General features: G+C 39.3%; 1 protein-coding gene across 4 annotated transcripts in view; it reads left to right on the top strand.

The window, feature by feature from the left end:
* Positions 1-5,344: 5,344 nt before the first annotated feature.
* Positions 5,345-27,276, top strand: part of gria1a (glutamate receptor, ionotropic, AMPA 1a) — an 83,107-nt gene continuing 61,175 nt past the window's right edge. For all 4 annotated transcript variants that reach the window (XM_041990481.1, XM_041990482.1, XM_041990483.1 and 1 more), the window contains exons 1-3: positions 5,345-5,661; positions 5,811-5,945; positions 26,890-27,129. In XM_041990481.1, the coding sequence (XP_041846415.1) occupies positions 5,574-5,661; positions 5,811-5,945; positions 26,890-27,129 (463 nt within the window). In that variant the 5' untranslated portion in view covers positions 5,345-5,573. The remainder of the gene's footprint in view (positions 5,662-5,810; positions 5,946-26,889; positions 27,130-27,276) is intronic.

Raw genomic sequence — 27,276 nt, forward strand, 5'->3', positions numbered from 1 at the left:
GTTAGCAATGTAATTTCTTCTTTGCTTTTTATTGTATGTGACTTATGTGATTCATTTGTCAAGAGTCCTACTCAGTGAAAACCAATAACCTGAAAACTGAAGCATTTTGACATATTTGAGAATAAGAGTTTACAAAGGAAAGCTTGATTAACAACCAGTCTGTAGTAAAACACCACCAATGCAACAAATAGCCTCCAAAGTTAGCAGACTCACATTTACAGTCTGTTTTGGAAAATTGTGCTAAATAAATTAATCAATTAATTATCAATAATAATAATAATAATAATAATAATGTGGGTGCATGTGTATTTAGCCCCAAAGTCTATGCAGTCTACTATTTCGAACTACCTTCTGCAGCAATCCCAGCTCCAAGTCTCCAAGTATGATTCTGTGAGTTTGGTACATGAACACCCTTTGATTTTTGGTCTTTTTCTCTAAGCGAAACTGCTCCAGCTACTTAAGCTTGGATGGATTTGGCTGATGAGCATTATGCACTCACCTGTTTGTTGCTTATTTATTTATTCACATTATTGTTTATCCCACAGTTAAAAACGCTTGAATTAATGAAAGAACCTTTTGCAACCATGCTATCCAATCACCTCTCTTGCCTTTTCATGTGGATTTTGGAGCTTCAACGAAAGAATTAAGACTGACATCTGCTTTGTTGGGGAAAATAGTCATTAGTCATGTGGTTTCTTAATTAGCTTCTAATAAACTACATCTTCTTAGTCTCTCTTTTTCTTTATCTACACCCCCCCCCCCCCCCCCCTTTTTTTTATTAGACTTTACAGGTTTAAGACAAAAAAAAATCTCGCCAGATAACAATAGCTCTATAAATCAAAGGCAATGGCCTTAAAAGATAGCAGTCCTATCCCAGCATGCAACAGTGATAGCTCATCTTCAGCCTATTTAACATCATTTATATGACGCTTTCTAGTCTTATTGACAACTCAATGTGCATGTCACACTAATCTTTTCACACAAACAAGTTTATCAAACACTCATTCGCAAAGTTTCCTTGCCTTTACAGTATTTTTTTACCATCATACACACTCACACACATGTAAACACATGGGGAATAGGGAGAATTCCTGGAAAAGCCAGAAATTGAACCATTAACCTTGAGATTGGCAGATGACTGTTCTAGCTCTTTAACCACAGCTGCCCCAGACTTATACACTTGTGGTGACTCAACTATAAAAATAGCACTTGGGGAATATTTTCTCTTTCTTTTAATTTCTCCCAACGCTCAAACCCAAGTGAAACTGGTAGATTTTGACAAATTATCTTCATTATACCATTCACATGGATTTTTATTTAAAAACTCCTCGACAGACTCGTCCATTATGAAGACATCTTGAGGAATGAAATGCACATTTCTCCCTTTCTGAACTTATCTAAAGGCCACAATATGTTTACCTACAGAGGAACAAGGAGTTCTTCTGTGATTGTTAGCACTAAATAATATTTATCTAATGCTATTCTAATATCTGTTTGCATTCGTCAGGATTAATATATTTATGAGTGCCATGAAGACTTTATGGCACTCATTACCCTTGGGGTACTCAGGGCAAACACTATCAAAATGGGTGGAAAATATGCATTAATCAAATGTCTTCTTGCACATGGAGAACAAAATGCCAAAAGATGTGAGGGGAAAAGAATGAAGTAATGAAAGTCTGCCCAACCATTTATGTCTGAGGTAACCCTTCATCATTTTGAACAAAAGCGAGAAAAATTGACCATTCTGCCTCAATCTATAGAACATCCATCACTCATAAATTAGATAACCTTTTACTTCCTGCGTTTCTATTTCTCAGGCGTACCAGAGGTAGTCAGTCAGGGTTTAAATGTTTCTGCTCAATTGGAAACACTAGAAATCTAATTCAGCATAAGCTTCTAATCTTCTAAATTTCATTTTCTGGCAGAAACATGTTACTGCCTGAATGTGTTATAAAAACAATAAATGAGGGAAGTGACTTTAATTTTAAAAAGCACTCTCACTTTGGGTGACAGATGGGCTTGTCCCTAATCTTGATTGTGTTGAAAGAAAGATTTACTTCTTCATTCTTTTAACATGCACATTAAACTGTATAGTGGGGTTTGCAATCAATCTAATGTGAATATCACTAGTGTTTTACACTCTATACAAAACATAGGACCATGTAAATCCATCCCAGGAGATAACTGGCTGTAGTTGTCAGTTAATTCAAGGTTTGACTCATACCTCTGCTTATCAGCCACTTTCCAGTCCTGCACTGTATTAGTGGGGAGAGGAAGGGGCACAAAAAGCATGAACCTCTTATTCACTATTCTAAAATTTCATATTCCAAACCATTTTGAAGAAGAAATTCTGGCAATGCTAAAGCCCAATTTCCAGAATGTGTGTTCTCTCTTAAACTTCTAAACTGGAAATTTTACTTTGCAATTTAAACAGCCATTTGCATGATCTGTTGCCCCCAGCAACTAAAACACACATTTCTTAAGTGGCAGGCGAGAAGCAGTAATCTCCATTTATTGTTTTTAAATTATAATCCTGTGTTACCAGCCAAGTAAAGAATGACTCATTTCGCCTTAAGACCTCTCATCATTTTCTTAACCAGTTAAAGCTGTAGGACCTGGATTCATAAGCAGATGTAAAAAAGAATGCAGAAATACTGCATTGGTGTCTGAGCAGCTTTGGCTGTGATTGGTGGTATAATAGGATTATTAGGTGTTGTGGCCTGCACTGTTACCTCCTATCAAGAAGGTTCTGGTTTTAAACATGCTGATTGATTAAATGATTGGTTTTTGGTCTTTCTGTCTGTCTTCATGGTGTCACTTTGCCTTTCCAAAGTGCTCTGGTTTCCCCCTGTAAAGGACCAACAACCAATCTTCAGAAATTTTGCTCCATGTTGACATGATAGCATCACATAGTTGCTGCAGATTTGTTGGCTGGACATTCATAATGAGAATCTCCCGTCCCACCACAGCCTGGATGGAAATCTGGTGGCTGTGTAGATTATCAGAGTACAGTGAACTCATTGTGATGTTCAAGAAAGCATTTGGAGATGATCTGAGCTTGGTGACATGGTGTATTATCCTGCTGGAAGTAGTCATCAGAAGATGCTACATTGTGCTCATAAAGGGATGGACATGGTCAGCAATAATATTTGGGTATAGGCTGTGGTGCTTAGACAATGATCAGTTGGATCTAAGGGGTCCAAAATGTGACATAAATTGTTCCCCACACTGTTGCACTACCACCAGCATCCGAAACCGTTGAATCAAGGCAGGATGGATCCATGCTTTCATGTTGTTTACACCAATATCTGACCCTACCATCTGAGTGTAGCAGCTAAAATCAAGATTCCTCAGACCAGAAAGGGTTTTTCAATATTATCTTGTCCAGTTTTGGTGAGTCTGTGCAATAGCCTCAGTTTCCTGTTTTTAGCTAACAGGATCTTCACCTGGTGTGTTTTTCTGCTTTTGTAGTCCCTTTTGCTTGTACGTATTGTGCATTCAGAGATGGCATTTTGCATACTTTGGATGTAACCATGGTTATTTAGGTTATTGTTGCCCTTTCTATCACTTTGAATCAGCCCATCCTCCTCTGACCTCTGACAACAACAGGGCATTTTCACCCAGACACGTGCTGCAAGCTGGATGTTTTCCCCTTTTTAGACAATTCTCTGTAATGCAGTAGATCAGCTGTTTCTGAAATACTCAGTAAAATCTCAGTAAATCTCAGTGTTTTAATGTGGCTGAAGTTTAATAACTTTGATTTATTTATTTATTTATTTTAAATATCAATCACAGACAAAACTGCATGAAAACTTATATGTATGTAAATGTTAAATTGATCTTTGGATTGTTTAGATATGCTAATTAAAAGGTCTAGGTTATTCATGAGCTTTCAGTCAGGCCCCACACTGTAAGGAGTTGCTAAAGAAAAAGTTGAGTGAACTTTAAAGTATGAGGGAACCAGCTGCAAAGCATTTTTGAGTAAATTAAAACAAAACTTGTTGTCAGCCTACATTAACAGTGTCAATCAAAATCTAAATGTTAAGTTGAACAAACTTGAGACTATTTTTCAGATTCACTCATGCAGTTAAGTTGAGGTAATAACATCAGTTGTTTAATCTCAAAGACATTAGACCTGAATAGCTACCCTAACCTAGTAAAATTTAACACTATACTTTGAGTTACCTTCTTCGTTTAGGGTCACAACACTAGAACCCCTTACGCAGAAAAGCTTTGCAACTAGATGCCTTGTAAAAGTTTACTTTTTTTTTTTTTTTCATTGGATAATCTTCAGGAACAAAATTAAGAGTACAGTATTTTTTTACTTTAAAACAGAGGTTGAAATTTCTACTTTTTTTTTTTTTAAAGGACTTTAATAGACTGGGCGTGCTAGGTGTAATTGGTTACTTAACTGGTGTGAGATCAAGGCTTTTTGATATGTGTAAATTTGTTATTTGTCAATTGCTCATCTGACTTTTTAGACTACCTTTAAAAGAACATTTGACGAACTAAGAAACAAGGCAGAATGAATAAACTGAAAACAGTTTAGCAATTTACCAACAATAATCCACAAAATGTCTTGTTATCATCATGTTTTCATTAGACCTGCGGCCTCTGTAATGCATAAGACGTTTTAATAATTGCGAGTACAAAAAAAAAAAACAAAATCATTCCATATATATGTATATATTGCAGTAGGCTACAGTCTGCATGAAATCCAGTGCCTCTCTTGAGAGACACAACGTGTGCGCGCGCGCTCAGAGGGTGCACACTGCAAAAAATAATCATCCGCATGTCATTAAACAAGTAATGAGAGAGAAAATATCCATTTTCTTTCTTAGTAGTGATATCCTCCATTTGGATTGAGAACTGTCACTTGTTTTTTTTTTTTTTGTTTTGTTTTTTTTTGTTTGTTTTTTTTTTTTTGTTTGTTTTTCTTTGTGAAGCAGCTTTTATTACTGGCTCTAGTATTAATATTATTATTATTATTATTATTATTATTATTATTAATAAATATTAGTAGTGGTAGTAGTAGTAGTAGTAGTAGTAGTAGTATTGTTGTTTATAATTATTATTTAATTTCTTTTGTTGTTGCTGTATGACTTTATTCAATCTCTCTCTTTTTATTTTTTATTCTTTTCTTTTCTTTTTAAGAAAACCAAAATCCAAATTTCCTGCTCTCTATAAAACAAGTCCCATCATGGTGCCCGCTTTGTTTAACAGGGTGATTATTTTAGTCATGAAGGCTCAACAGATTTTTTTTTTTTTTTTTTTTTTTTTTTCCTTCAGACGGGGGTATTTTTTGCAGTGCGGCTCCTGCTGAAGTCATTCTCCGTCTCATCCAAGGACAGGAGAGCATCAGCAGAGAGAGTGAAAAGAGGAGAGAGAAAGGTGCCCCCTCTCGCCATTGCGATAATTGCCTCGCTGTTGAATCGATGTCGGTGCAAATGCTGCTCTAACGGGGGGCTGTTGGAGCGGAGGAGAAGCAGTGGGGGGGATTTGACTTCACACACGGACAAACCTATGCTTGGATTTCGGTTCTTTTTCCCTTCGCCAATGCAAAAGGAAATATGCAGCGAAGCTTCACCATCCTCTACACCAGTTTACTGGGGATGTGCTTGGGTTCGAGCTCAAGTTTCCCAAGTAACATCAATATAGGTGAGAAAGGCGCGCACACATCAGCACCTCTGTCAAATAAAAAAACACATTCGGTTCCAACTTGAGCCCATGTTGTGTTTGTGTGTGTGCTTAACCCGATTTTCCTCATGTCCAGAGTGTCTTAACATGAACTCCTTGCTGCTCAACAGGAGGATTGTTCCCTACCGATTCACACGAATATGAGGTGTTTCGGTTCGCCCTCTCCCACCACCAGGACATCCCCAAACTGGTGCCGCAGGTGGATATGGTCAAAATGGGAAATAGCTTCTCCATGACATATGCATGTAAGTATTATTTCACTAGAAACTGATAATAATTGTCTTTAACTGTTTTGTTCTGCCTGTTCCTGCCATGCTCACCCCCTCCTCTACATGCAGCCTGTTGGACTTTGTAAAGAGCGTCTGGAACTCTATGGATTGGAGCAAAAATGCCAGTTTAGGTTATAATCGCTCATATTACAGACCTGCTGCAAGCGAGTGTTGCTATGTTGTCCTATTAACTGTTGCGTGGAAACAACGGAGGACTTATTTTTCTCTGCATGATTGCACCGTGATTTGCGCTCAGAAGAAGCAAAGGGGATTTAAAACCAGCTTGTGCACCAGCAGAAGAACGCTACTGTCATATAACAGCTATATGCATTTTAAAACAGATACCAATGAGCCCAGTGCGCTTTTCATTTTTTTTTTCTCTCTTTGATCGCAAGATAGAAAACAAAGAGGCAGAGCTCAGATCAGGGTGTCAAGTCGATGGCGAAAGAAAGACAGAAAATGTCTCCAAATGCTTCAAATGATCATTTTCTTGCAGTAGAGATGCGGTTTAACCCGGTCACATAAAAAAGAAAGAAAGAAAGAAAAAGAAAAAAAAAAAAAAAAAAAAAAAAAACAACGCGCTAACACGCACGCACAAGAGCTTTCAACTTTTTGGACCCCAGTCTGATCTATACGCATATAGAAACAGAGAAAGTGATGAATATTTTGGACGGCATTTCACATAAAAAAAGCAGCATTAGCAGCAAAATCAATGGTTCACTGGCTACATTTTAAATCCTGGCAGTGGGGGGGTGATAATGTGTGTCATTATTGCAGCCAAACAATAGCTCAGTGCCATGAGTTTTGCAGAAATTAGACAAGGGGGGGGGGGGGGGTGTCAAGCCTAAAAAGCCTAATCTTTTCTTAACCCTGCACTTATCCCTTCTTTGTATTCGGGGAAGATTTCTGTCGCCCTTGACGCTTTTCAGCCATGTTTTTCTCATTCCATCCTCAACTCACACTCACTTCAGTGAAGTCACACACTTCCAGGAGATACCCTTTGACAACTGTGTCCGTTTGTCTCTCCACCCAGTGTGTTTGTGTGTGTGTGTGTGTGTGTGTGTGATTGCTTCAGTGACAGACATTCCATTACTGCTTTCAGACACTGCATTGCCACACTGAAACCTCCTTGGAATTAAAAAAAAATCGCTGTTACTTCATTTCCACTCATGTGCAAGCACGTCGGTGATATTACCAAAGGGAGAAACAATAATGTGGTTTTATAAAGACAGAAACAATACAAAGGTAATGCTGTAATACTGTTGCACTGGTTCCTGTGAGAGCCAGTTGTGAGCCTTAAATTAGATTTGAAATAAAGCATTACATCCAACAGCACATATGGAGATTTGTAGATACTCAGTGTTGGCTTTTTGTACCTTGAATACTACATGTAAAAGCAAATTTACCCATGTCTGCGTAAGTATGGATTCAGATATATATTTTCCAGCAATATTACTGCCTTTTCATAAGACCACGTGGTTTATGCAGACATGCTTTGGACAAAAGTGGAGCACAAAACCTGTGAAGTCCTCAGCCGACACCTCAACCAACACTCTCTCCGCCTTGCAGCCATTTAGGCCAGAGAGCCAGGCAGAGCTGTGTAATGAAACGTAAACACACCCAAGATGCCCTCATTAATGAGACAGTCCTGTGCTCAGAAGAGATGCGGATATGAGGGGCAGGCTGCTTGGTGAATGTTTGCAGGAATTTCTCCTCTGGATCAAACACTGAGCTCGTAGCAGCAGGGAGGCAGGTGGTGGTGGTAGTGATGGTGGGGTACATTAATGTCTTTGTCACAGCGTGCAGCCACTGGAGAGACAGCAGTATTGGAGACTGTTGAAGAAGAACTCAAATGGCATACATGCAGCACAGTGTGTCTTCTCCTTTTTTTGTCTCTTTTTTGAGTAAGCTAAGAGGTAGAATGTGCCTCCACAAAAATGTAGATTTTTTTTTTCTCTCTACATGAACAATCAGCCTCGTGAAAATCTGGATCTAATCACTGTCATGAAACCACCTGAAATGGGTTGTTTGAACAAGGATCACATCCAGTACTCAGGTTTTACAAGAGCTTAGCTAGATCCAGTCACTTGTAGCACCAAAGGACATCCAGAGATTCCCTTCCTGCTTTCTCCATCCAGTCACCCTGTCAACCTTCCATGCACAATTTGACATTGTCTCTGTTTTCTCCCCGTGTCAGGCGCGTCACTGCTGTCCATAGTTATGATGGTGGGTTGTGGTAAGAGCATGTCAGAAAATTCAAAACAGAAGGAGATGACAAAAATGAAAGTGACACCTCGTCCTGCTGTGTGTCACTTGCTCTAAAAGAGAACGTGGATGTGGAGGCTATGGAGACGGGTTTGTAAGGGAAAAAGGAAGGGCTCCAGGGTTTGTTTAGAATGAGTCAGATGAGAAAAGCAGCCTATTCCTCGGTTTCTTTTTAGTATGCTTATGTGGAGGAGTGTGTGTGTGTGTGTGTGTGATATTGCACCAGGGTGCCCATTTTGTGTAGGATGTCTTGAGTGAGTGACAGTTCATCTCTGTGAGCGTATGAGTGTGGGAACGTGCCCGGGGCTCTTGGAGGGTCTGTGAGTGTGAAAAGCGGCAGGGTGAATGGGCCCTTGTGCACAGGGATGAATGGAGCTCCGGATGAGGGTGATGCTCATCAGTTGGCCCTTATGACCAGCCACTTCCTCAGAAGCAAGTCCGCCCACCACATGCACACACACGAAGACACACACATACACACACACACACACACACAAAGACACACACACATACATATACATTATGCTAACACACACTAACTAGCACCTGCCAGAAGATCAAGAGAAGTGGTAGAGGTATGTTCAATCTGGGCATTTTGTGTGTCTTCATGGAGATTAATTAAAGAAGAGGTGAAGGTGAGACAAACAATGAATGGTTTGCTTTAGTTGTCAGTCACTGTGGATCATTGTCTATATGTGCCTTTGTTTTCACATTGCCAGTTAGGGTGCTTGCAGGAAATACTGCTTGTACATGTAGAACATTAGTCACCATTCCCTGAAGTTAGATTTCACATTAGCATAATCTTCTATTGACTTGGGTTATAATACAGACGTCACTGATTCGCTAGCTTTATGTCAAAGCCTGCAGGCTCACTCCTATACGATCTACTTTTCTCTTTGATGTCAGCCGTGTGGTGAAAGCTTTGACTATTCTTGGCCCTATCTACTGAATGCTGCACTTCGCAGCAAAATTCAACCTGTCAGATTGTGGAAATCTGAATCTAGATGTACGTTTTTAGCTTTGCGAGTCAGTAACTCATTTGGTTCCATGTCCATCCTAAAGACAAACCTCTCATTAGGACTAATTAGAGCACATGGAAAAGACGATTTGTGTTGTCACACTGATGTTGGCAGCAATATTTCTTTGGGTGTGTGAGGGTCAGTTAAAGAGGACAGGGGGGGAAGATCTATGAGGCAGCCTTGATCAATGAACTGAGCTCTGCATGGAGGCCTGGCCAGCCAATCGATGCAGCACAGATGAGGGTAGGGATGGGGTGTTCTTTCTTCCGGGCATGCATAAAGGGCACTTATGAATTACCGCCAGGTGATGGGATGTACGCTGGTCTATGTCAAAGTCACAGCATGCAAAGGCAAATCCAGGGGAAAGTGAAATATTAATGATGAATCAAGTCTTGTTGGACGTTAACAAGTATTGCTGTTAATATGGAGCATTAATAATGTTGTAAATATACTTAAATGCCACTACATGTGTTTTTTGGCGACAATAGCAGACACATGGATGTGGTCATAGTTACTTGCCATGTAAATAATCAGGATATAGCAAGTGATTTGTAACCAATCCTGTACAGTTTGGAAAAGTGAAAAAGAAAAAAATGGAACAACCGGATCCATCAACAATGCCCTGGCGAAATGGGATTGTTGAGGATTTCTTTTTTTTTTTTTTCCTTTTCGGAACTGCTTGGTAAAAATGAAAGAACATCCCTGTTTGACAGCTACTGCTATGACTAGATTATTTGAAGATCTGTGCAAACATTCTCCAAAAGTACAAAAATTCCAGATAGCAGTCACATTTGGGTCTAATTTGGGCGATCTTTGGGACTTATGGCTCAGTTACAGCTCTGGCCAGACATGGTCCAGACCTAGACTTAACTTTTGATAGGTCAATTGTTGCATTGTTGCCAATGTCAACTGGTTTTAACATGAGGTAACAGCAATTGTTGTGAGGGCATGTGTGACCCAAACGCTCAAGGAGAATGTAGATCTGGGCCATATCTGGTGGCTATATGGAGTTTAGTCTGAGACACTCAACTTGAGCTACTTAAACTGCTATTTAAAGCCAAATACAAGTAAGAGAATGTGTAGATGTGTGTCATGTTTGGGCCAAAAATTCCTTGGTACCTGTGATGCCAGTTGTATTGTAGCCAACTTTGCCAAAATATTTTCTTCAGTGTGTAGGTCGAAGACTCTGATGTTAGTCCCCTAATTTTAGAAGACTTTGAAAGCAGTAACAAACAATGCACCACGAGCAGAGTTCTTAAAATGAAACATTCTGCAGGCTTATCGTAGGGATCAACATCTAAATGAAACTGTTGCCAGAAGTAAACCTTTTTCTCATGTACAATATGTACCATAGGTTAACTGTGAACTGTTTCAAGCAGAGTGCATCAGAACAGATGAACTGAATAAAATGTTAAACTGGAGGAAAATACAAACTCTCAGACTTGAAACAAATTGAATGAACTAGTTTGACAACAATAATAAAGAAAAATAATAAAGTTATTAACCTTAAAGATTGGGTGATTTATATTTAGGAGGAATGAGGAATCATTCTTGTATATACTATTAGCCTTATAGGAAAATATAGCATTTTAATTTAAAAGTTGCCAAGATTTCTCTTTTTTTTTTTGCTTTAACTTGTTAAAACATAATCTCTCTTAAAAATATATCTGAACTTAGTCCATATCAGACATCACTATAAAAATATAGCTTAGTGAGTTAGGCATTGAGTTACCATTGCATGATAATGCAATAAAAATAAGTAATATTTTAACATACATAAAATAAACATGCTCATCTGCATCCTTTGTAATGTTTGCTTGGCTCAGGTTTGCCTTATCAGCGGTCTGACAACTAAACAGAGATGTGTGCACGCTCGTGTGATTGCTTGGTGAATTATGTGGTTCCACACTTGTGTGCGCACACAATAGCTAACAAGAAACATAGCTTGTTATTGTGCAGCATTTAATGTATTATTCAATGCAGCACTACCAAAGCTATCACTCCACTGATTTATAAGCATAAATATGTAATAAAAACCTGGCAGAAAAAAAGAATTGAACTGACTCTGTTAGCCAGTGAAATGTTTGAAAACACTCAGTTCTTTATAGGATCTGCCCTGATAAGGTGAAAAAGAAAAATTCTGTCTCTGGGAGAGTTTTTTTCTTTTTCCTATATATAAAGTCATTGTGCTCCACTCATTTTCACCCCTGGGGAAAAACTACACCCAAGAATGGAGTGACTCAGTTGAAGCATTAACCAGAGAGGATGGGGATGGTTGGAGGCTAAGCTGTCTTTTTATGCCCCATGGCTGGTGTCAGTGAAACTCTGGGGCATTGTATTCTAGTGTTTAGTAATTGTGTCAGTCACTAAGGTGCAGCTGTTGCCACTGACTTCCACAAAGCTTGTATGTTTAGAGGAATTTTGGAGCATTCAGTTTGTTATAGAAAACAGGAGACAAATAGGAGACACCGCTCCCTGCTGACTGTTTGGGACATGACTGTTACTTGTTGAGAAGAAAACAAAGAATGGGTTAGTGGATGATAAAAAATAACTAAATAAATAAAATTAAACAGGAAAAGAAAGTTCTCTTGGGCTTGGCTCTGGCAGGTGTTGTTTTGATGAATGTGAAAGCTTGGATTATTTAATTTTTATTATTTTTGTTTTCCTACCAAGAGCCAGGGATAGGGGATGGCCCATAGCAATCAATGCAGATCAGCCAAAACTCCCCATGCTGTGGAATGATAGAGTGTGGAGCAGAAGAGAGATGGAGATTGTTTCTGTGTCTTTCATTTGGAAGTACAACACGTGTACGTGTGTGTGTGTGTGTGTGTGTGTGTTAGTATTGGTTTGTAGAATAATAGCAGACGGGATTCACATTTTGGGGCAGGAAGGAAAAGAGAAGAGGAAATAAGCAACCTGTCACCTAATCTCCTCAATCTCATACAGCCATTTTGTAAAAGCTATTTGTCACGTTAAAGTAACCCCAATGGCCATTGTTTGTTAATTCTGTTGTGAAGATGAGAAACATATCTTAATTACACATCTCATTTAGCCCATAAACACATGTACACATTACCGATGCTTGTGTCCACTCTTGTTTCTGTTTGTTCTCCTGGTTGTTTTTCTGAGCTTGTTGTGTATCCTCTTCTGTATTCATACGTGCTCACCAAGTATTTAAAGCAAAAATCTGTCGTCTCTGGAGGTAATGGCAGCTGGGACTTGGAGGTCTTAGCCGAGATGTGTTGGACTGGCAATTAGAAAACGCGTGTTTTGAGATGAGGACCAAGATTTGTGCTGTGGAGGGATGAGTGTCTGATGATGGCAGCTGTCATGTTTTTACAGCAAAGACAGAAGCAGAGTCCCTCTTTTGTCACAGAGTACATCTTGGGAGCTGCTGTGTACTTTAATGAGGTAGCAAAGCCTACAAGGATATAAAACAATGTGACATTATGCAACTGCTCTAGTGGTGACAGCATGAGGCTGCTGTAGCCATCAGTATGCTCGTGCAGATGTTTACAGTACTAAATGACTGACCTGCTCTGGTAGCTGAAAGCTGGTGCAGCGAACAATTCAACACGAAACAGGAATACACATGGAATAGAGCAATGGTTCCCTATCTGGAACCAAGGGCGTCCCCCAGAGAGTACAGGGGCTCCCTGAGGCTTTGACCATTCAGATGTTTTGGTGTTGTATTGCAGTTTCTCCTCCTAATCTAAAGGTGGCAGCAGGGGTGGTATCGGCCGGTAAACTCACAAGGTCAGACTCCTTTTGATGGTTCACTTCAGTTCGGTAGGCATTTTCTCTTTTAAAACAACAATGGCATCCAGTATGGTTCAGTATTTTTATTAGCTTGTGAAAGAAAACTAAGAAATAATTCGATCAGCCTCTCATCAACTTGATCCACTGGTTATTGTTTTTAAAAATGGTGGTTACCACACAAATTCAGCCAGAAGATCCAGATATCCGGCAACACGCGATCCCAAACTGACCAATCACAAGGGAGTACCTCGGTGTAACCATCTGCCTAGCCGGGGTGCACGTCAGGTCTGGAAGAGGTGCGCGTTGAGCCTCTGCAGAGCTACGTGGCGCCTAAGGTGGTGACGCAGATGCCACGCAAGTATAAATCTGCCTTAAGCCCACACATGAAAATTATAAATTTAATAGGCCCATAAATCATTATACACTACAAATTCAAATAACTACATACAGAGTTCTATGTTTGCAAACAAACTCATACCTATATTCATTCTCGGAGCATCGCATCACGCTGCTGACAAACCACAGAACAGGAGCGCAGGTTTAACAGAGAGCGATTGCCCAGATTTCCCATGCTGTGCACTAAACTGTGCAGTTCTTTACTGGACAGGTGAAAATGCTATAGGCTACCAATTTTCTCTTTTGTATGCTATAAATGTGGCTTCATATAACAGAACCTTTAACACAATAATGCTTAACTAATGCAAGTAAACACAGACAACTTTAAGCAGTTTGAAAAGTTTTCACTTTTTTTAGGGTTTTCATTGATCTCCTGTAGCATGTGGTTTATAGGCTATTATCAAGTGACTTTCAGTTACCAGGCATGGGTATTAAACCAAAAATAAAAATTAATCAAACATTAATCATCGGCATAGAGGCAACTTTTTTATCAGCTGGAGTCCGGTCAACAACAGCGACGCCCATGTAGTTTTTGTGTGCACGCCTCTGACTCCAGTTTTTAGGCTGTCAAACAACACCTCTTTATTCTTTTACACCTCACAAGTGAGGGTTTTGATCTCGACCTCTGAAAAAGTTTTTTTGACAGAACCTCTCCTCACCACGGTTTGACCTCACTGGGTGAGGCCTCTGGACCATGAATAATTAAGGGCGTGATATGTAAATGACAATATCAGCCCCACATTTATCAAGGCCCCATCATTAGTACATTCGGTCAGATACGGACGTTTCATGAATCAAATGTAGATCCAATCATAAGGTAATTCTTCTGATCAGATGTGTGCTCATTTTCATGTCTGTTTGACAAATAGGGGCCAATGTGTCTATTTTATAAAAAAAAAAATATATATATATACCTATTTGTTGTTAATTTAACTTTGGCTTTATTGAACGACAGGACTCAGCCAGATGGTGAAATTTTATGGTGAAAATCTCACTTTTGAAAATATAAAAAACAATCATGTTTTCAGCACTGGTGGGGCAGGGTTCCATGGCTTTTTTAGTTTTTTCATGAAGGGGGTCCTGAAGGAAAATAGGCTGGAATAGAGCATATTATTGTAACATGTAATGCAATAGACATTAGTCAATACAGCTGAGCTTTTTAAAATTTGTTTGTGAAGCATATTTACACTCAGCTACAGCAACTAGTAAAAAGGAACATTTAAATAACTTAATTCTGCGCTTATACAATTTTAAGCGGATAACTGTTACATACTCAATACGTAATGAATCCAAGGCAAGACAGGATTTGGACAAAGCAAAGAGTTTAAAAATATGTTCACCACATGTTACTATTAATATTATCTCTTACACTTCTACCTATGGATTAAGTTAGGAATTTTCCTGTTGCACGTGTCTACATACTTTTAACACAATAATGTTGCTCCAGATGATGTTATTACTTGAGACTTGCCAGATTCTGTTTTTAACTGTTTCTTCCTTTAGTTCTTTTTAATCTTCTTGTCTGCTGCTGTTGTATGCACTGTCACCTAATTACACTGTCACAATTTTTCACAAAAAGTTGATGCTGCACTGATATTATATCATGAATGTAGGACATTTAAGTAGAATCATGTAATGGTAATTCCTTCATCGCCAACAATTTCTTGAAAGAAAAAACAGTAGTGGATATAACTCAATATCGCAATAACTTTCACTGTATCGTCTTGATCTTATGATCTCAGAGTGTGAACAGGACGATGATGACAAGGACTGTACTTTGTGGTTGATTTGTGGTTCAGAGACTTTTTTTGGAATTTGTTTGTGGTCAGTTGCTATACCTCTAACTTGCATGAGCTCTATCTCAGAGTAAAACCCTCCTCTAACACTTGAATGTTAAAACAGAAGAAGAAGAAGAAGAAAAAGAAGAAAAAAACTAGCAAGCTACATTTTCTGTCTTTATCAAAACACATTTTTCCAGGATGCCAGAATTCATAGGACTTGGCTGATTAATTAAACTGCAGAAGACAAATGGGAAAAAGAAAAACTTTCCTCATTTTGTGAAATGTGGCTGACATGCGGCACCTGTGGTAATGTGGCAACACAGCTCAAGCAAGAGAGAACCAAAGTTTCACAAGTAACAGTCAGTGCATGAACTTCGCAGTCATGTTTTGCCGAACTACAGTGATAGAAAGTTCAGGATTTCTAAAATAGGTTATAGCTGGAATTAACTGATACACTGATGCATTGCTGCAACTGTTGAGCTGAGTTTCATCTTCCCCACTGGTGAGCTCAGCACTGCATCAATGTATGCCTGATGAATCCTCCACAGTTTGGACATTTAAACTTTACAATTTAAAAGTGCTGCAGTTTACAAGGGGATCTGATCATGGATGTTGTGTGTGTTGCGGTGTTGTTTGATGTATTTGCTGGTCAAACTGTCCTATATACAGATTTAAATAAATATATGTGGCGAGACACTTTACAAAATTTATAGTGTGCATTTATGCTAAATGTACAACTTACTTGCTCATTTAAGAGGACTCATTTCCCATGCAACCCATAAGTAAAAGTGCACCTCGTCCATGTCATCATTTTTCCACTATCTTGGAAAAAAAATTTCCTTCTACATTAATTGAAGTGCTCCAGTGGTTCTAAGCTAAATGTGCTGATTCTCTAAGGTGATATGAAAATTCCGCGGACCACTGGTCAGAGGCACTTAAAATTAAAAATATAACAAGAAACATCTCTGCAGCAGCACAGACTTGCTATACAAACAGCATGTTGTTGTTATCAACCAGATTAGAGCCTTTTCTTCTTCTTCTTCTTTTTAAGAAAAACCTTGGGCTTCTTCTTTGGACAGACCTATTATTTTTTGTCACACCTCATTGTCTTAGCAGTTGTCTGAATGAATTGCAGGTGACCAAACGGCAGCTATTGCAGCACAGACATAAATGAGCTTCACACATGCAAATCCCTAGGATAGGGTTGAATAGTAAAAAAAAATTCTATTCCAAAGCACTTTTCCTTCACCTCTTTGATTAGCATTAGGAGGTTATGGAAAGATGGTAGGAGAGGTTTAGAGAAAAGGACTTAAGGGAAGACAACTGTGCTGCAACAAAAATCCAAATGCACTTACACTAAGCTGCGATGTGCAGCAGTGAAACTACAGATGTTCACAAAATGTTTTGCAAAAAGCATATTGAGACATTCACCTAATATGTACTTTTCTTTAGTTTTAATGGGAGCTGAATTATATAGGCTGCTCACTGATCCAGTGCATGATTAAAGGCTGTGGCTAATAAGAATTATAGGTTAAAATGATCTCTTCTTTCATTAAAGATTAGATGGAAAAAAACATTAAAGCATTTTCAGAGGTTGACCAGCTTTTCTTGTGGCTGCACTTCTGGGTCATATCAATCAGGAACCTAATTCTACAACCAGACCCTTGGTTTGTGACCCACACACAGAAAGAAAGTAGAGAAATTTGCCATGTTGTTATTTATTTATTTATTTTTTCACCAAATGATCATTTGATAAGTAAATGTATGTCTCGTTTTATGTATTTTGATTTCTAATTAACAATATTAAGGTTTTTAAGGTTCTTTTGGTAGTTTATAAATGTCTTAATGGTCTTGGGCCATCTTATTTATCAGACCTTCTTTTAAGTCATGAACCCTCGCTGACCCTGAGGTCCTCTGGTACTGGCCTTTTAGTTGTTCCAAGGGTGAGGACCAAGACATACGGTGAGGCCTCTTTCCATTGTTACGGCCCTCGTCTATGGAACAGTCTGCCAGAGGGCCTCAGGGCTGCAGAGAACGTTGATGTTTTGAAAAATTTAATTTATTTTACATTATTTTATTTCACGTTATTTTATTTTCATTTTATTCAACTGTGCTACTTATTTATTTATTAATTTAATTATTTATTCATTCATTCTTAGCTGCTCTTATTGTTTCTTAAGGTTGTTCAATTTTAATTTTAACTCCAGTGTTTTCCTCGTGGGGGTCCTCCACGCCGGGGGGTTTCGCCTGCTCGGTCTTGGAGCTGCTGTCGTGGTGATTGCACCTATTCGGGGTGGCTGGGGCCCTGCATTGCAGCCTTTTGGCTGTGATGTGAGCCCCGGTCTGTCCTGATGGGGGCGGTTGCCGCTGTTAGACATGGGTGGACTGGCCCCGGTGTTGTTTCCTCACAGCAGCATCAGGCCGGATGCTTATCACTTTTAGTATTTTATAATAACATTCAGTTCAAGACCGAAATAAAAGAATCATGTTTGCATAGAATGGGGAGGGAAGGCTGCTTGGCGTGTGTGTGTGTGTGTGCATGTGTATGCGTGTGGCTGTGTGAAATATTTTGGTGAGTGTTTCTATTATTATGTATTCCCACTTTGTTTTGTTTTATATGCATACATGTTTTTAATCATGTAAAGCACTTTGTGTTGCCTTTGGCATGAAAGGTGCTTTATAAATAAAGTTCGATTTGATTTGATAAAACTGGGATTTTGGCAGTTTAATACCATGAAAATAACAATTTATAGTAGGTTAACAAAGTAGTGTAAATTGGCATTATTTAAAAAACACAAAATATTCAACAAAAAACCCTCATTTGAAAATGAGAACAGACTGTGGCAGACATTTTTTTAATGTGGTGGTCAAATTCTTTTACAAACACCCACATGGATGTTTGTGTCATGTCTCTTCATGTCATGGCAGATTTAAGCTAAGGTGTCTAGCAATTGTTACGCTTGCAACTTCTGCCTTATTTTCACTCCTTTATAATTTGCTTGGAAAGAAAAAAACAAAGAAAAGAAAATACGTTTCATCTACTAGTTAAAACAACCTAGTTGTATCTGTAGTAAGCAGTTTTTGTTTACAGAATTAATCAGAAATACCAACAATAATCCATTATTAATTTTGCTGTATTGTGTTGTCTGAATCTGCTTTGAACCCTTTGTACGCGTTTTATTTAGTTAAAAGATACTAATGAGAAAATGCAAACAACATTTACAGTAAAAATACAATAAACACTTACATTTCTCAGAAACTCATCCAAAATGTGTTGAAAACTATTCATTTAAACAGAGGATCTTAAGGAATTAGCATGTAGATTGCATGTTTGGCTCCTCTTCCTCTGCATTTCCACCTCCATCACTTCCTCTGTCAGGGAAACAAAAGTGTGTGAGCAGGATTGTACCTCTGCACCTGCCGACACTGATCCGCAGATGGGGAGATAATTGCAAAGGGATGATGGTTAAGGAGATAATTGGAGTTTCCATACCCCCTAACAGGAGCTGGTCTGGGCTGTTTTTCTGACCCGCTGCCCAGGTAAGCGTTTATTCAGCAGGTGGCAGGGCCCCGCAGCAAAGCAGATTGGAAACGTGGCGAGAAACGGCGTGGAGGAGAGACAATGGCGTAGAGAATAAGACACAAGGAGAGAGAGAAAGATGTTCAGAGCTGAGGGGAGTGCACTCACATCCTTGATTACCCATTTAATGAGGCGAAGCAGCGCCATTGTTTTATTACTTAGAGGAAATGGAAGAGATCTAGATTTCATGGTGTGGTCGAAGTGTTTCCCACCGCTTGGCTGGCATCTGCTCCCTTTGTACGCGGCATTCTTTCTATCATCTACTCTCACAGGCACTAATGCTTCTGATTCTCTACATTCTGTCTGCCATCACCTACATGTTCAAGGCTCACTTGCTGTTTGGCTCATCCTTATTAACCTTCCATTACCTTCTTCTCTAGTAATGCAGTCTCTTAGGAGTGTCTGAAACTCCCCGACTTACAGTCTAAGCTGTTTGGTTGCTCAGCATGCAATGATGACTTGCATTCCCCTGAGAGTAAAGCATACAAGTTCAGTGTTTCTTTTCTGACTTCACTTTGTGATTTCTTCAGCCCTTCGTTTTTCCACCTTTAACTCACCTGGTACATTTTTTTTTTTCTTTTGTCTTATTTTCCTCCATTCCCCCCTTTTTTTGCCACAGACACCAGAAACAAGAGTGTCATAAATGCAGTTTTATTGCTTTTGCACAGACGGTAAATCTCACTTGAGCTTGAAGAGCTAAAGCTGTTTATACCAGGGAACGGCAGGCACTCCTCCCTGGAGCGCAGCACTCCATGGGGCATATGGATACATTAGAAAGATGGGAAAGCAGTGAGGCAAAACCTATCATCCTAAAAAATATCTTCAAAACATGTTTTTCATTTCCCTACTCAGTATCTCGACTCTCTGGCTAGAATCTCCACGGATGAAATCTGCTACATTGACACATTATCACCGGACGTGCTGGTTGGCATGAATACATTTTTGCAGGAGATCCTAGAGAAAACTGCTCGTACAGTAAAGGCCTCCTACTCAGAACTGTGTGGAGACTTTCATGCAGATCCTGGTTGGGGCTGTGTTTCGGTCCCCTGGTTCCCTGTCCTCTGCGCAGAGGGAGATTGATTGGACTGTGTGAGTCACGCTGTGTTAGAGAGCCCACAGAGTAGGCCACCCCCACCCAAAACCTGAGGGATTCTTCGCAAGCACAAACTGTGTGAGATGCTGTCTAGTCAAAACCATTGAGAGGGGTGTTGATGTGGGTGGATGGAGCATCTGTACCCTTAGAGTGAAGGCTAGTTCTGAACACTTATGTGTGGCTGGTTATTTACTTCTTTTGCTGAGCCTTTCATTAACATAGCTGATTAGTTCTCTAGGAGATGGATGGGGCCGGTGGGACCACAACGTAGTTTCTATTTTTTATTACACGAATTATCTGGCAGTTATTAGTTATGGGTGACTGAGTGGAGGATAACTGTGTGCGCCTTCTAGTGTCTGGTGTCACATGTGTTTATCTTCCCTCAGTGTGCTCTGTGGTTGATTGAATGAGCTTTTATCCTTGTAAGGTGGTGTATATCACTGCCTGACGTAACAGCAACCACCCAGCTGCTGTCATCCCTACCATATTTTTAAAAAGATATTCAGGAAGCTAAATTCAGAGAGCAGGCTGTTGCATATCTTGCAATTTCATGACCAGCTTAGTAAATCATCTATATACTGGGACCTGACTGATAAAGGATTTTTGATCAATGTTAAAAGGGAAAAAACAAAATCACAAATTACCAAATTATTCTTAGGAAATGTAAGTTTTAGACTTGGATCAAAAAAGAAAAAAAAAAAGAAAAGTCTACCAATGTCAAATGTTCTCTAAAGCCAACATTATTTCATAAATAATTATAATAAATGTTAGCAACTACTTCAGATAATTATAGACATTGAGGGGGTAAAAAAGGCCAAAACAACCAATTTAATGCACAGCTTAAAATCACACACCTCTCAATTATTTTTTTTAAAAACGCCCCTCTACTACAAATATAGGTCATTCTCTTTGATTGGATTTACTAGATCAGGGGTGCTCAAGTCTGGTCCTCGAGATCTACTATCCGGCAACTTTTAGATGCAACCCTCCTCCAACACACCTGAATCAAATGACTGGCTCATTACCAGGGCCCTGCAGAGCTGAATGACATGCAGATGACATCTGATTCAAGTGTGTTGGAGAAGGGTTGCATCTAAAAGTTGCAGGATGGTAGATCTCGAGGACCGAACTTTTTCACCCCTGTACTAGATCAATAAGCTTTGCAGGTTTAAAGGTACAGTGTGTAAGAATTACTGACATCTAGTGGTAAAAATAGGCATAGAAATGACTCCAAGCACAGTTGTAAACAGGCATTGACCGTTGTGACAAACTCTCCCATTAAATGAGCCTGTTGAGCTTGAAGTGATCATGTACACAGCATAATATAATATGCATTATCAGTTATATGCTTTATCTCTGATTATGAGAAACCAGATTAATACACCTAGATATTTCCCCAATATTCTGATTTCTTTGTGAATTTATAGCAGTAAATTTGATTTATTTTGTTATCGTTCACCTGTGTATATCCAGAAAAAGAAAAAAATAAATAAAATTAAAATTGGAAAATCAGAAAATGGATGAGAAAAAGTGGGAGCCTTATCAAGGCAAAACCAAGGGCAGATGCTTGCTGTTTGAAAACCATTATTTTTTCCTCATGGAGTATAAACACAGGAAAGCAGCAGTGTGTCACCATATTGGCTCCCAGGTTAAGACAACTAACGCTAAGACCACATGCGTTCAACAAAACAAGGTGTTTTGAACATAACAGGTGTGAGTCTTATGCCATGACACGTGCACTGGGTCGGGCTTTGAAGGGTTAAATAATCTTCTCTGTCTATGTGCTGTCAAACCTTTCCATTAAAAATAATAACACATTTGAGTGCAGGTCAACTAATAAGTGAAGTGTTATGGCACTCAAGTGAAAGTAGGAGTGAATTTATCAAAGTGAACCCAATTAATAGTCTTTTTTTGGTCTGGGGCAAAGACAGATCTTAGACATTTAACTGATTAAGTAATTAGGTTCATGTTTTTGTAGCTTTGATCATCAAGCTGTGTCACTGGTGTGCCAGCTCTTCTTGTTTGTGATGCTATGCTAGGTTTTGGTGCCCCTTGTACCCTGATTTGGTTATTAATAAAGTGTGGTAATTGTGCCTGAAGCTCGGTGGAGTTTTAGAATCTCCTGCACAGAAATAAATTCTTCCTTGTGTTGCTTTTTCTAAATTTTAAACTTGCCAGGTTTAGTAAATCTGGACCTAAATGTCATTTTTCCATTATTGAAAAGGGAAAATTATTAAATTTTTCAATATAAAATTTAGTGTGTAAAACACAGATTAGTCAGCAGCTTAACTGGACACCACTCTCCTCAGCTGACGGTCCCTTTCAGCTGTTGTTCAGGTGGAAAGATGAAAGAAAACAGGCTGTCTGGTGATTAAACTACTTGGCCCATTCCAAGATATGGATGAATTTCATCTTTTTGTGCAGGTTAGATTGCTTTCTCAAATGTAATGAAGCAAAAAAACATCTCCTGGTTTTTTAATGCATCATGAAAGTTACAGTGTATGTGCTTAACATTGTCAGTAAAATGGGAAAAAACAACAACAAAAAAACAGAAGAAATAAAACACTCTGAAAAGTCATTGTTTTGGCCATTTTTAAAATGTAGTTTGCATGTTTGGGCCTCCTTTAGTGAAAGTGTGAAAAAGAAAGCAGATTTGACCTCCTCAGACATCAGTGTTGTTTGAAAGCTGTGGTCTGGTGGCGTGAAGGTCGTTGTGTCTTATAAACATAGGCACAGAGGTAGGATTGATGCTCAGTGAAGTTTGTGTCAAAATATTCTCATAACAAGGTTATGGAGACGTGGAGGAAAGCTTGACTGGATTTAGCATATTGTTCCCAGTCTTTGTCCAGCAATGTCCTGAGGAAAAACTCATGATGTTATACCACAAGAAAGGAGGCTTTATTTGTATTGCCCAACAAATAACATGCAGAACATAGAATTGTATACGGTTGATCAACAGATAAGATAAGCAACTTAAATCAGGTGTCCCATTTTGTGGACTCACTTGGCAGGTCGGACCTCTGCAGAGAGGCTTTATCACAAAAAAAGATCTTTCAGGATGAGTGAGCATGAACCCTCCAATCAGTACTCTCCCTCCAGCTGAACTCAGTATCCTGCAGAGATGAAATTTCCTCTGTATTTCTGACCTTATGTTGCACGGTATAGCAGCATGCTGGTCCAAGGAAACAAAAATTGTCAAGAACTCGTTCTCTCTTGCAGGGGGTACAGTATGTGGAGGCACATAAAGTTGAAAATGTCTTTACTAGGATACATATTTCGCATTTGGTCACTGCAAAGTCCAAAGTGAAATGTGAAATGGTTCTGCTACCAGCTCATCCTGATATTGATTTTTGTGAACCCCTTAAAATACAGTGGCGAGTGCTCTTGGTACAATTCAATTCAACTGCTGCATTGATTTTTCTTTCTTTTTGTCTTTCTTTATTTATTTTATAAAGAGGCTATTGAAAAGAGAATCACATACACCCACACAATGAAGCAGCTCTATAATACTGCAGTTAGATACACAGGTTAGTGAGCAGCTCATGTGGAGCAGCTGGGAGGAAGGTAGGTTGTTCAAGGACACCTTGAAACATTCGACTTTCACATCCGTTTGCCAGGATATCTGGCAAATATTAAAGTATGTTTCAATTAATATTATATTTTCCTTTTTTATTATTCCCAAACATCTTTCAAATATTTAGATTGTTTTTCTTTTCATTAATCATAAATGAAAGAAAATCCTGTTTGATGTAATATTTTATTTAATTGTCGAGCCAAACTTAAATTTGCTTGTTAGATATTTATGGCCGGTATGAGAGAAACCCACCCCCGATCCCACCACCAGTAGCAGCCCATCATTCAGAAATTTAGATTCAGGAGCAACTGTCACAAACATGCCCTCTTTGTGCAGCCGGCACAGACACGTCTGTCGTTTGATATTTGGCTCATGCTAAGCAGAGGAACAGCTGCTGGGCACAGGAAACAGAGAACAGGGAAGACTTGAGTTGTTTCTGACAGCTCCTCCTGTTGTCTGAGTATCAGTCCCTTTGGGATTTGAGTTTTTCCCTTTTTTCTCCTGCAGCCCATAACACTTAGGCCGCAACGAATGTAAATGAACTTATTGATCATTCATAGAAAAAGTTCTAAATGTTTGAAAATGTCTGTACAACTGAGCTTGTCCTGATTTCCCATGCACATGCAGAAAGATTTTGTTACCGCCTAACCGTGACCAGTGGAAATTCTTGTTTCTTTTTATCTTACATTCCTGCTTAATTGGAGCTAAACTTAAGCAAACAGCTGAGGCCCAGCAAAAGCTAAAGGTTATTTGTGTAACCACAAACAACAACCAAAAGGATTATAAAAAGCTTTTAACTTAGAACCATCAAAACCTTGCCTCCAGTTGAAATCCTCCCATATTAATACAATAGTGGAAAATACTAAATGGGTATTATCCCTTACTTGTTTTGAGTAAATGAATATGCTGCGAAGCTGGACTGCTGATCTTCCATTATTTCAGAAACTATCCAAGGAATTTGAAAAACTAAGTCAGTTTTACAAATTTGCTAATTCCTTGAAGGGCAGCCTAATAATGACAAAAAAGTCCAAACGCTCACAATTCCCACCCCATCTTCCAAAAGTCCTTTGGCAACTCTGAGCTACTGTAATCCCTGCCAGAAAAACAGACCGTTGCCCGGGCAACCTCAGCCCTGCCACAATGGCAGCTGTAACTGTGGCGAGAAGACACAGATTGCCAGGGAGGACAGGTGTTGCTGGGGTCTTCAAGATCACTGGAGGTCTCTCAGCCCTGACTCGGATGTCGTTACACATGTGGAGCAGCACTAACAAGCCGCTCACATACAAACTTTCTCACTGTGCCTCTGCTGTATACCGCTATCTGAACTGGGACTGCTGGGTTTCACTAATGATCTGTGTCATGCTCATGTCGTGTTAGGGGAACACATGGTTTTCTTGCCAACTCAGAGCAGGAGGTCTGTGCCACATGGTTCCATGTTCCTTTCTCTTTTTTTCTTTTAATGTGAGGTGTTTTTTTTGTTGTTGTTGTTTTGTTTTTTTTTTTTGTTGTTGTTGTAGGTATGAAAAATGACTCATGTTCAGTGAGAAACGGTAACCTCCTGTGGGGCAGATTAATGGGACACTGCACAAAAAGTCAAACAAGCTCTCATTACCTTTCATCCAGGCAGACTGCAGAGGACACCTCTGAAATTGGTCCTAGAAAATTGTAATGCATGCTTGTGGAGAGCAGTAGCTGAGAGAAAAAAGGCATCCATTTATGAGCAAGAGCGTGTGCAGACCATGAAGGAAAGATAGTTCTGTTACTGAGTCAGTGTGGCGAGGCGCAAAATGTCTATTTCAGGGCTTGCTTTAAGTAGGGTGAGTCACCAGGCTTTTGGAGCTCTCGAGGCTGCATATGTGTATGTGTGTTTATATGTGTGTGGGCATGTATTTTTATGTGATAGTGCTGTGTTTTTTTTCCCTTCCTCCCTCTATCTCCGTCACACACACGTGCCTGCCCGGAGGGTGCAGGTCTGTGACAGGTTAGGCGTTTTGGGTTCCGGCCATCCTCTCTCTGTCTTTCCCTCGGCTCTGAGCAGCAGGCTGGCCTTCGTGTGGGTACAGGCAGCGACTTCAATCTGTTTGGCAAATACTGAGATAAGTGAGGCTCACCCATTGCCTCAGCAGAAAATAACCCAGACCAGACCTGCAAGTGTAAAGATATCATGTTCTACTGAGAGGATATACCTTTCAGAAACATGACTATTATCATTAATTTGCCATTTAAAGATAGCAGGCTGTGAAGAAAGCCACAGTGACAAACAGACAATGAGGTGGAGGAAAATGGTGAGATGGGGGGAGGGGGAGCAAATGAAAGATGGAAACTGCCTCCTGCTGCCAGTGAAATGTCAATGAAACCCTGGAGATGCATTGATTAACCTCTCTACTCCTAACCTGCCTTTACCTCCTCCACTGATGGCACAACACACACACTGGTGATGTACAAACATGATTTTAATTGGAAGACTTCAGAAAGTCTGACGAGTGACATGAGTCTCTTTGGTCTCTCTACTATTCATTTTTTTTTTAACACCATCAGTATTTTATTTCTCTGATATCATTTTAGTTTAATTGGCCAGCGCAGTTTAATTTGAACATACATTTCCATTACAGATTCATCTGATATTATTTTTTCCTTAATTTTCAAGAAAAAGCATGTTTCTAAATGTAGGACAGGGAAAAGCAGAATTCTAGTTAGAAAAATGACTCCCTAAATGATAATTTGAACATTTTAGAATGGGTCTATAACATACAGCTGCTCTCACAACACAACTGGAGTCACATTCAGTTGGGGAACATCGTCTACTCCCAAAATTCCCACAGATCATTCTTTCCTTGTCCGTTATTTTTTTGGTGTTGTCTGGGGAACTATGGTGTTATTTAATGTTGTGTGTTTTTCCGCAGCTCAACTTCTCATCATCCTCCTTTTGATGGTGTAATATGAAAGTTTGCACTTGATATTTTTTTTTTTAAAAACTAGACTGGACTTACTGTATGAGTATTCTTCCACATCTGCTCTATGCAGCTTGAAGTGACGTCCTTTAAAAAGGAAACCATGAAATAGTATGCATGAAACTGCATACACTTTCATGACTACAGTTGTAGCAGAAATAGGATTATGCATTTCAGGGTTAGGGTTAGTCATTCGTGCTTGTGTGTTTAACTTTTGTAAATATCAAATTTGATCAATATCAAAGAAGAAGCTTAGAGTTTGTGAATGTGAAACCAAGATGCTCATTGATGAAACAAATAAAATAAAATTAGTTGTACATCCACTAACAGAACAAAACCTGCTACACACTTGTTTCGTGTGCAGTATTTTGGTATTTACTATAAAAGCGAAGACTGCCTTGTTCACTATTGGTCCGCTTTCATGTCTGGTATTATCTGGGATGTCACAGTCAGAGCTCTCTTGCTTATCCCTTCTCCATATTTTCTGTTTTGTTCCTTGCAGTTTGCTCCCAGTTCTCTAAAGGTGTATATGCCATCATTGGCCTATATGACAGGAAGACGGTCAACATGCTCATGTCCTTCTGCGGAGCACTGCACGTCTGCTTTGTCACACCGTCCTTTCCCATCGAGACAGCCAACCAGTTTGTCATCCAGCTGAGGCCTGAGCTTCAGGATGCTCTGGTGGGAGTCATCGACCACTATGGATGGACCAAGTTTGTCTACATGTACAGTTCTGATTCAGGTAGGAAACTATTAATTATTCATTTTCTTTTCATATTGCAGTCAGATTCTGCTCATTACAAAAGAACGTGCCATTGAAGTGGGCGAGAACACTTTGCGTGTGCATGCATTTTATTCGCTGAAACATTTGTTGTGATGGTCTTCATAT

This window comes from Melanotaenia boesemani, chromosome 7 (genome assembly GCF_017639745.1).
Source record: "Melanotaenia boesemani isolate fMelBoe1 chromosome 7, fMelBoe1.pri, whole genome shotgun sequence".
NCBI lineage: Eukaryota > Metazoa > Chordata > Actinopteri > Atheriniformes > Melanotaeniidae > Melanotaenia > Melanotaenia boesemani.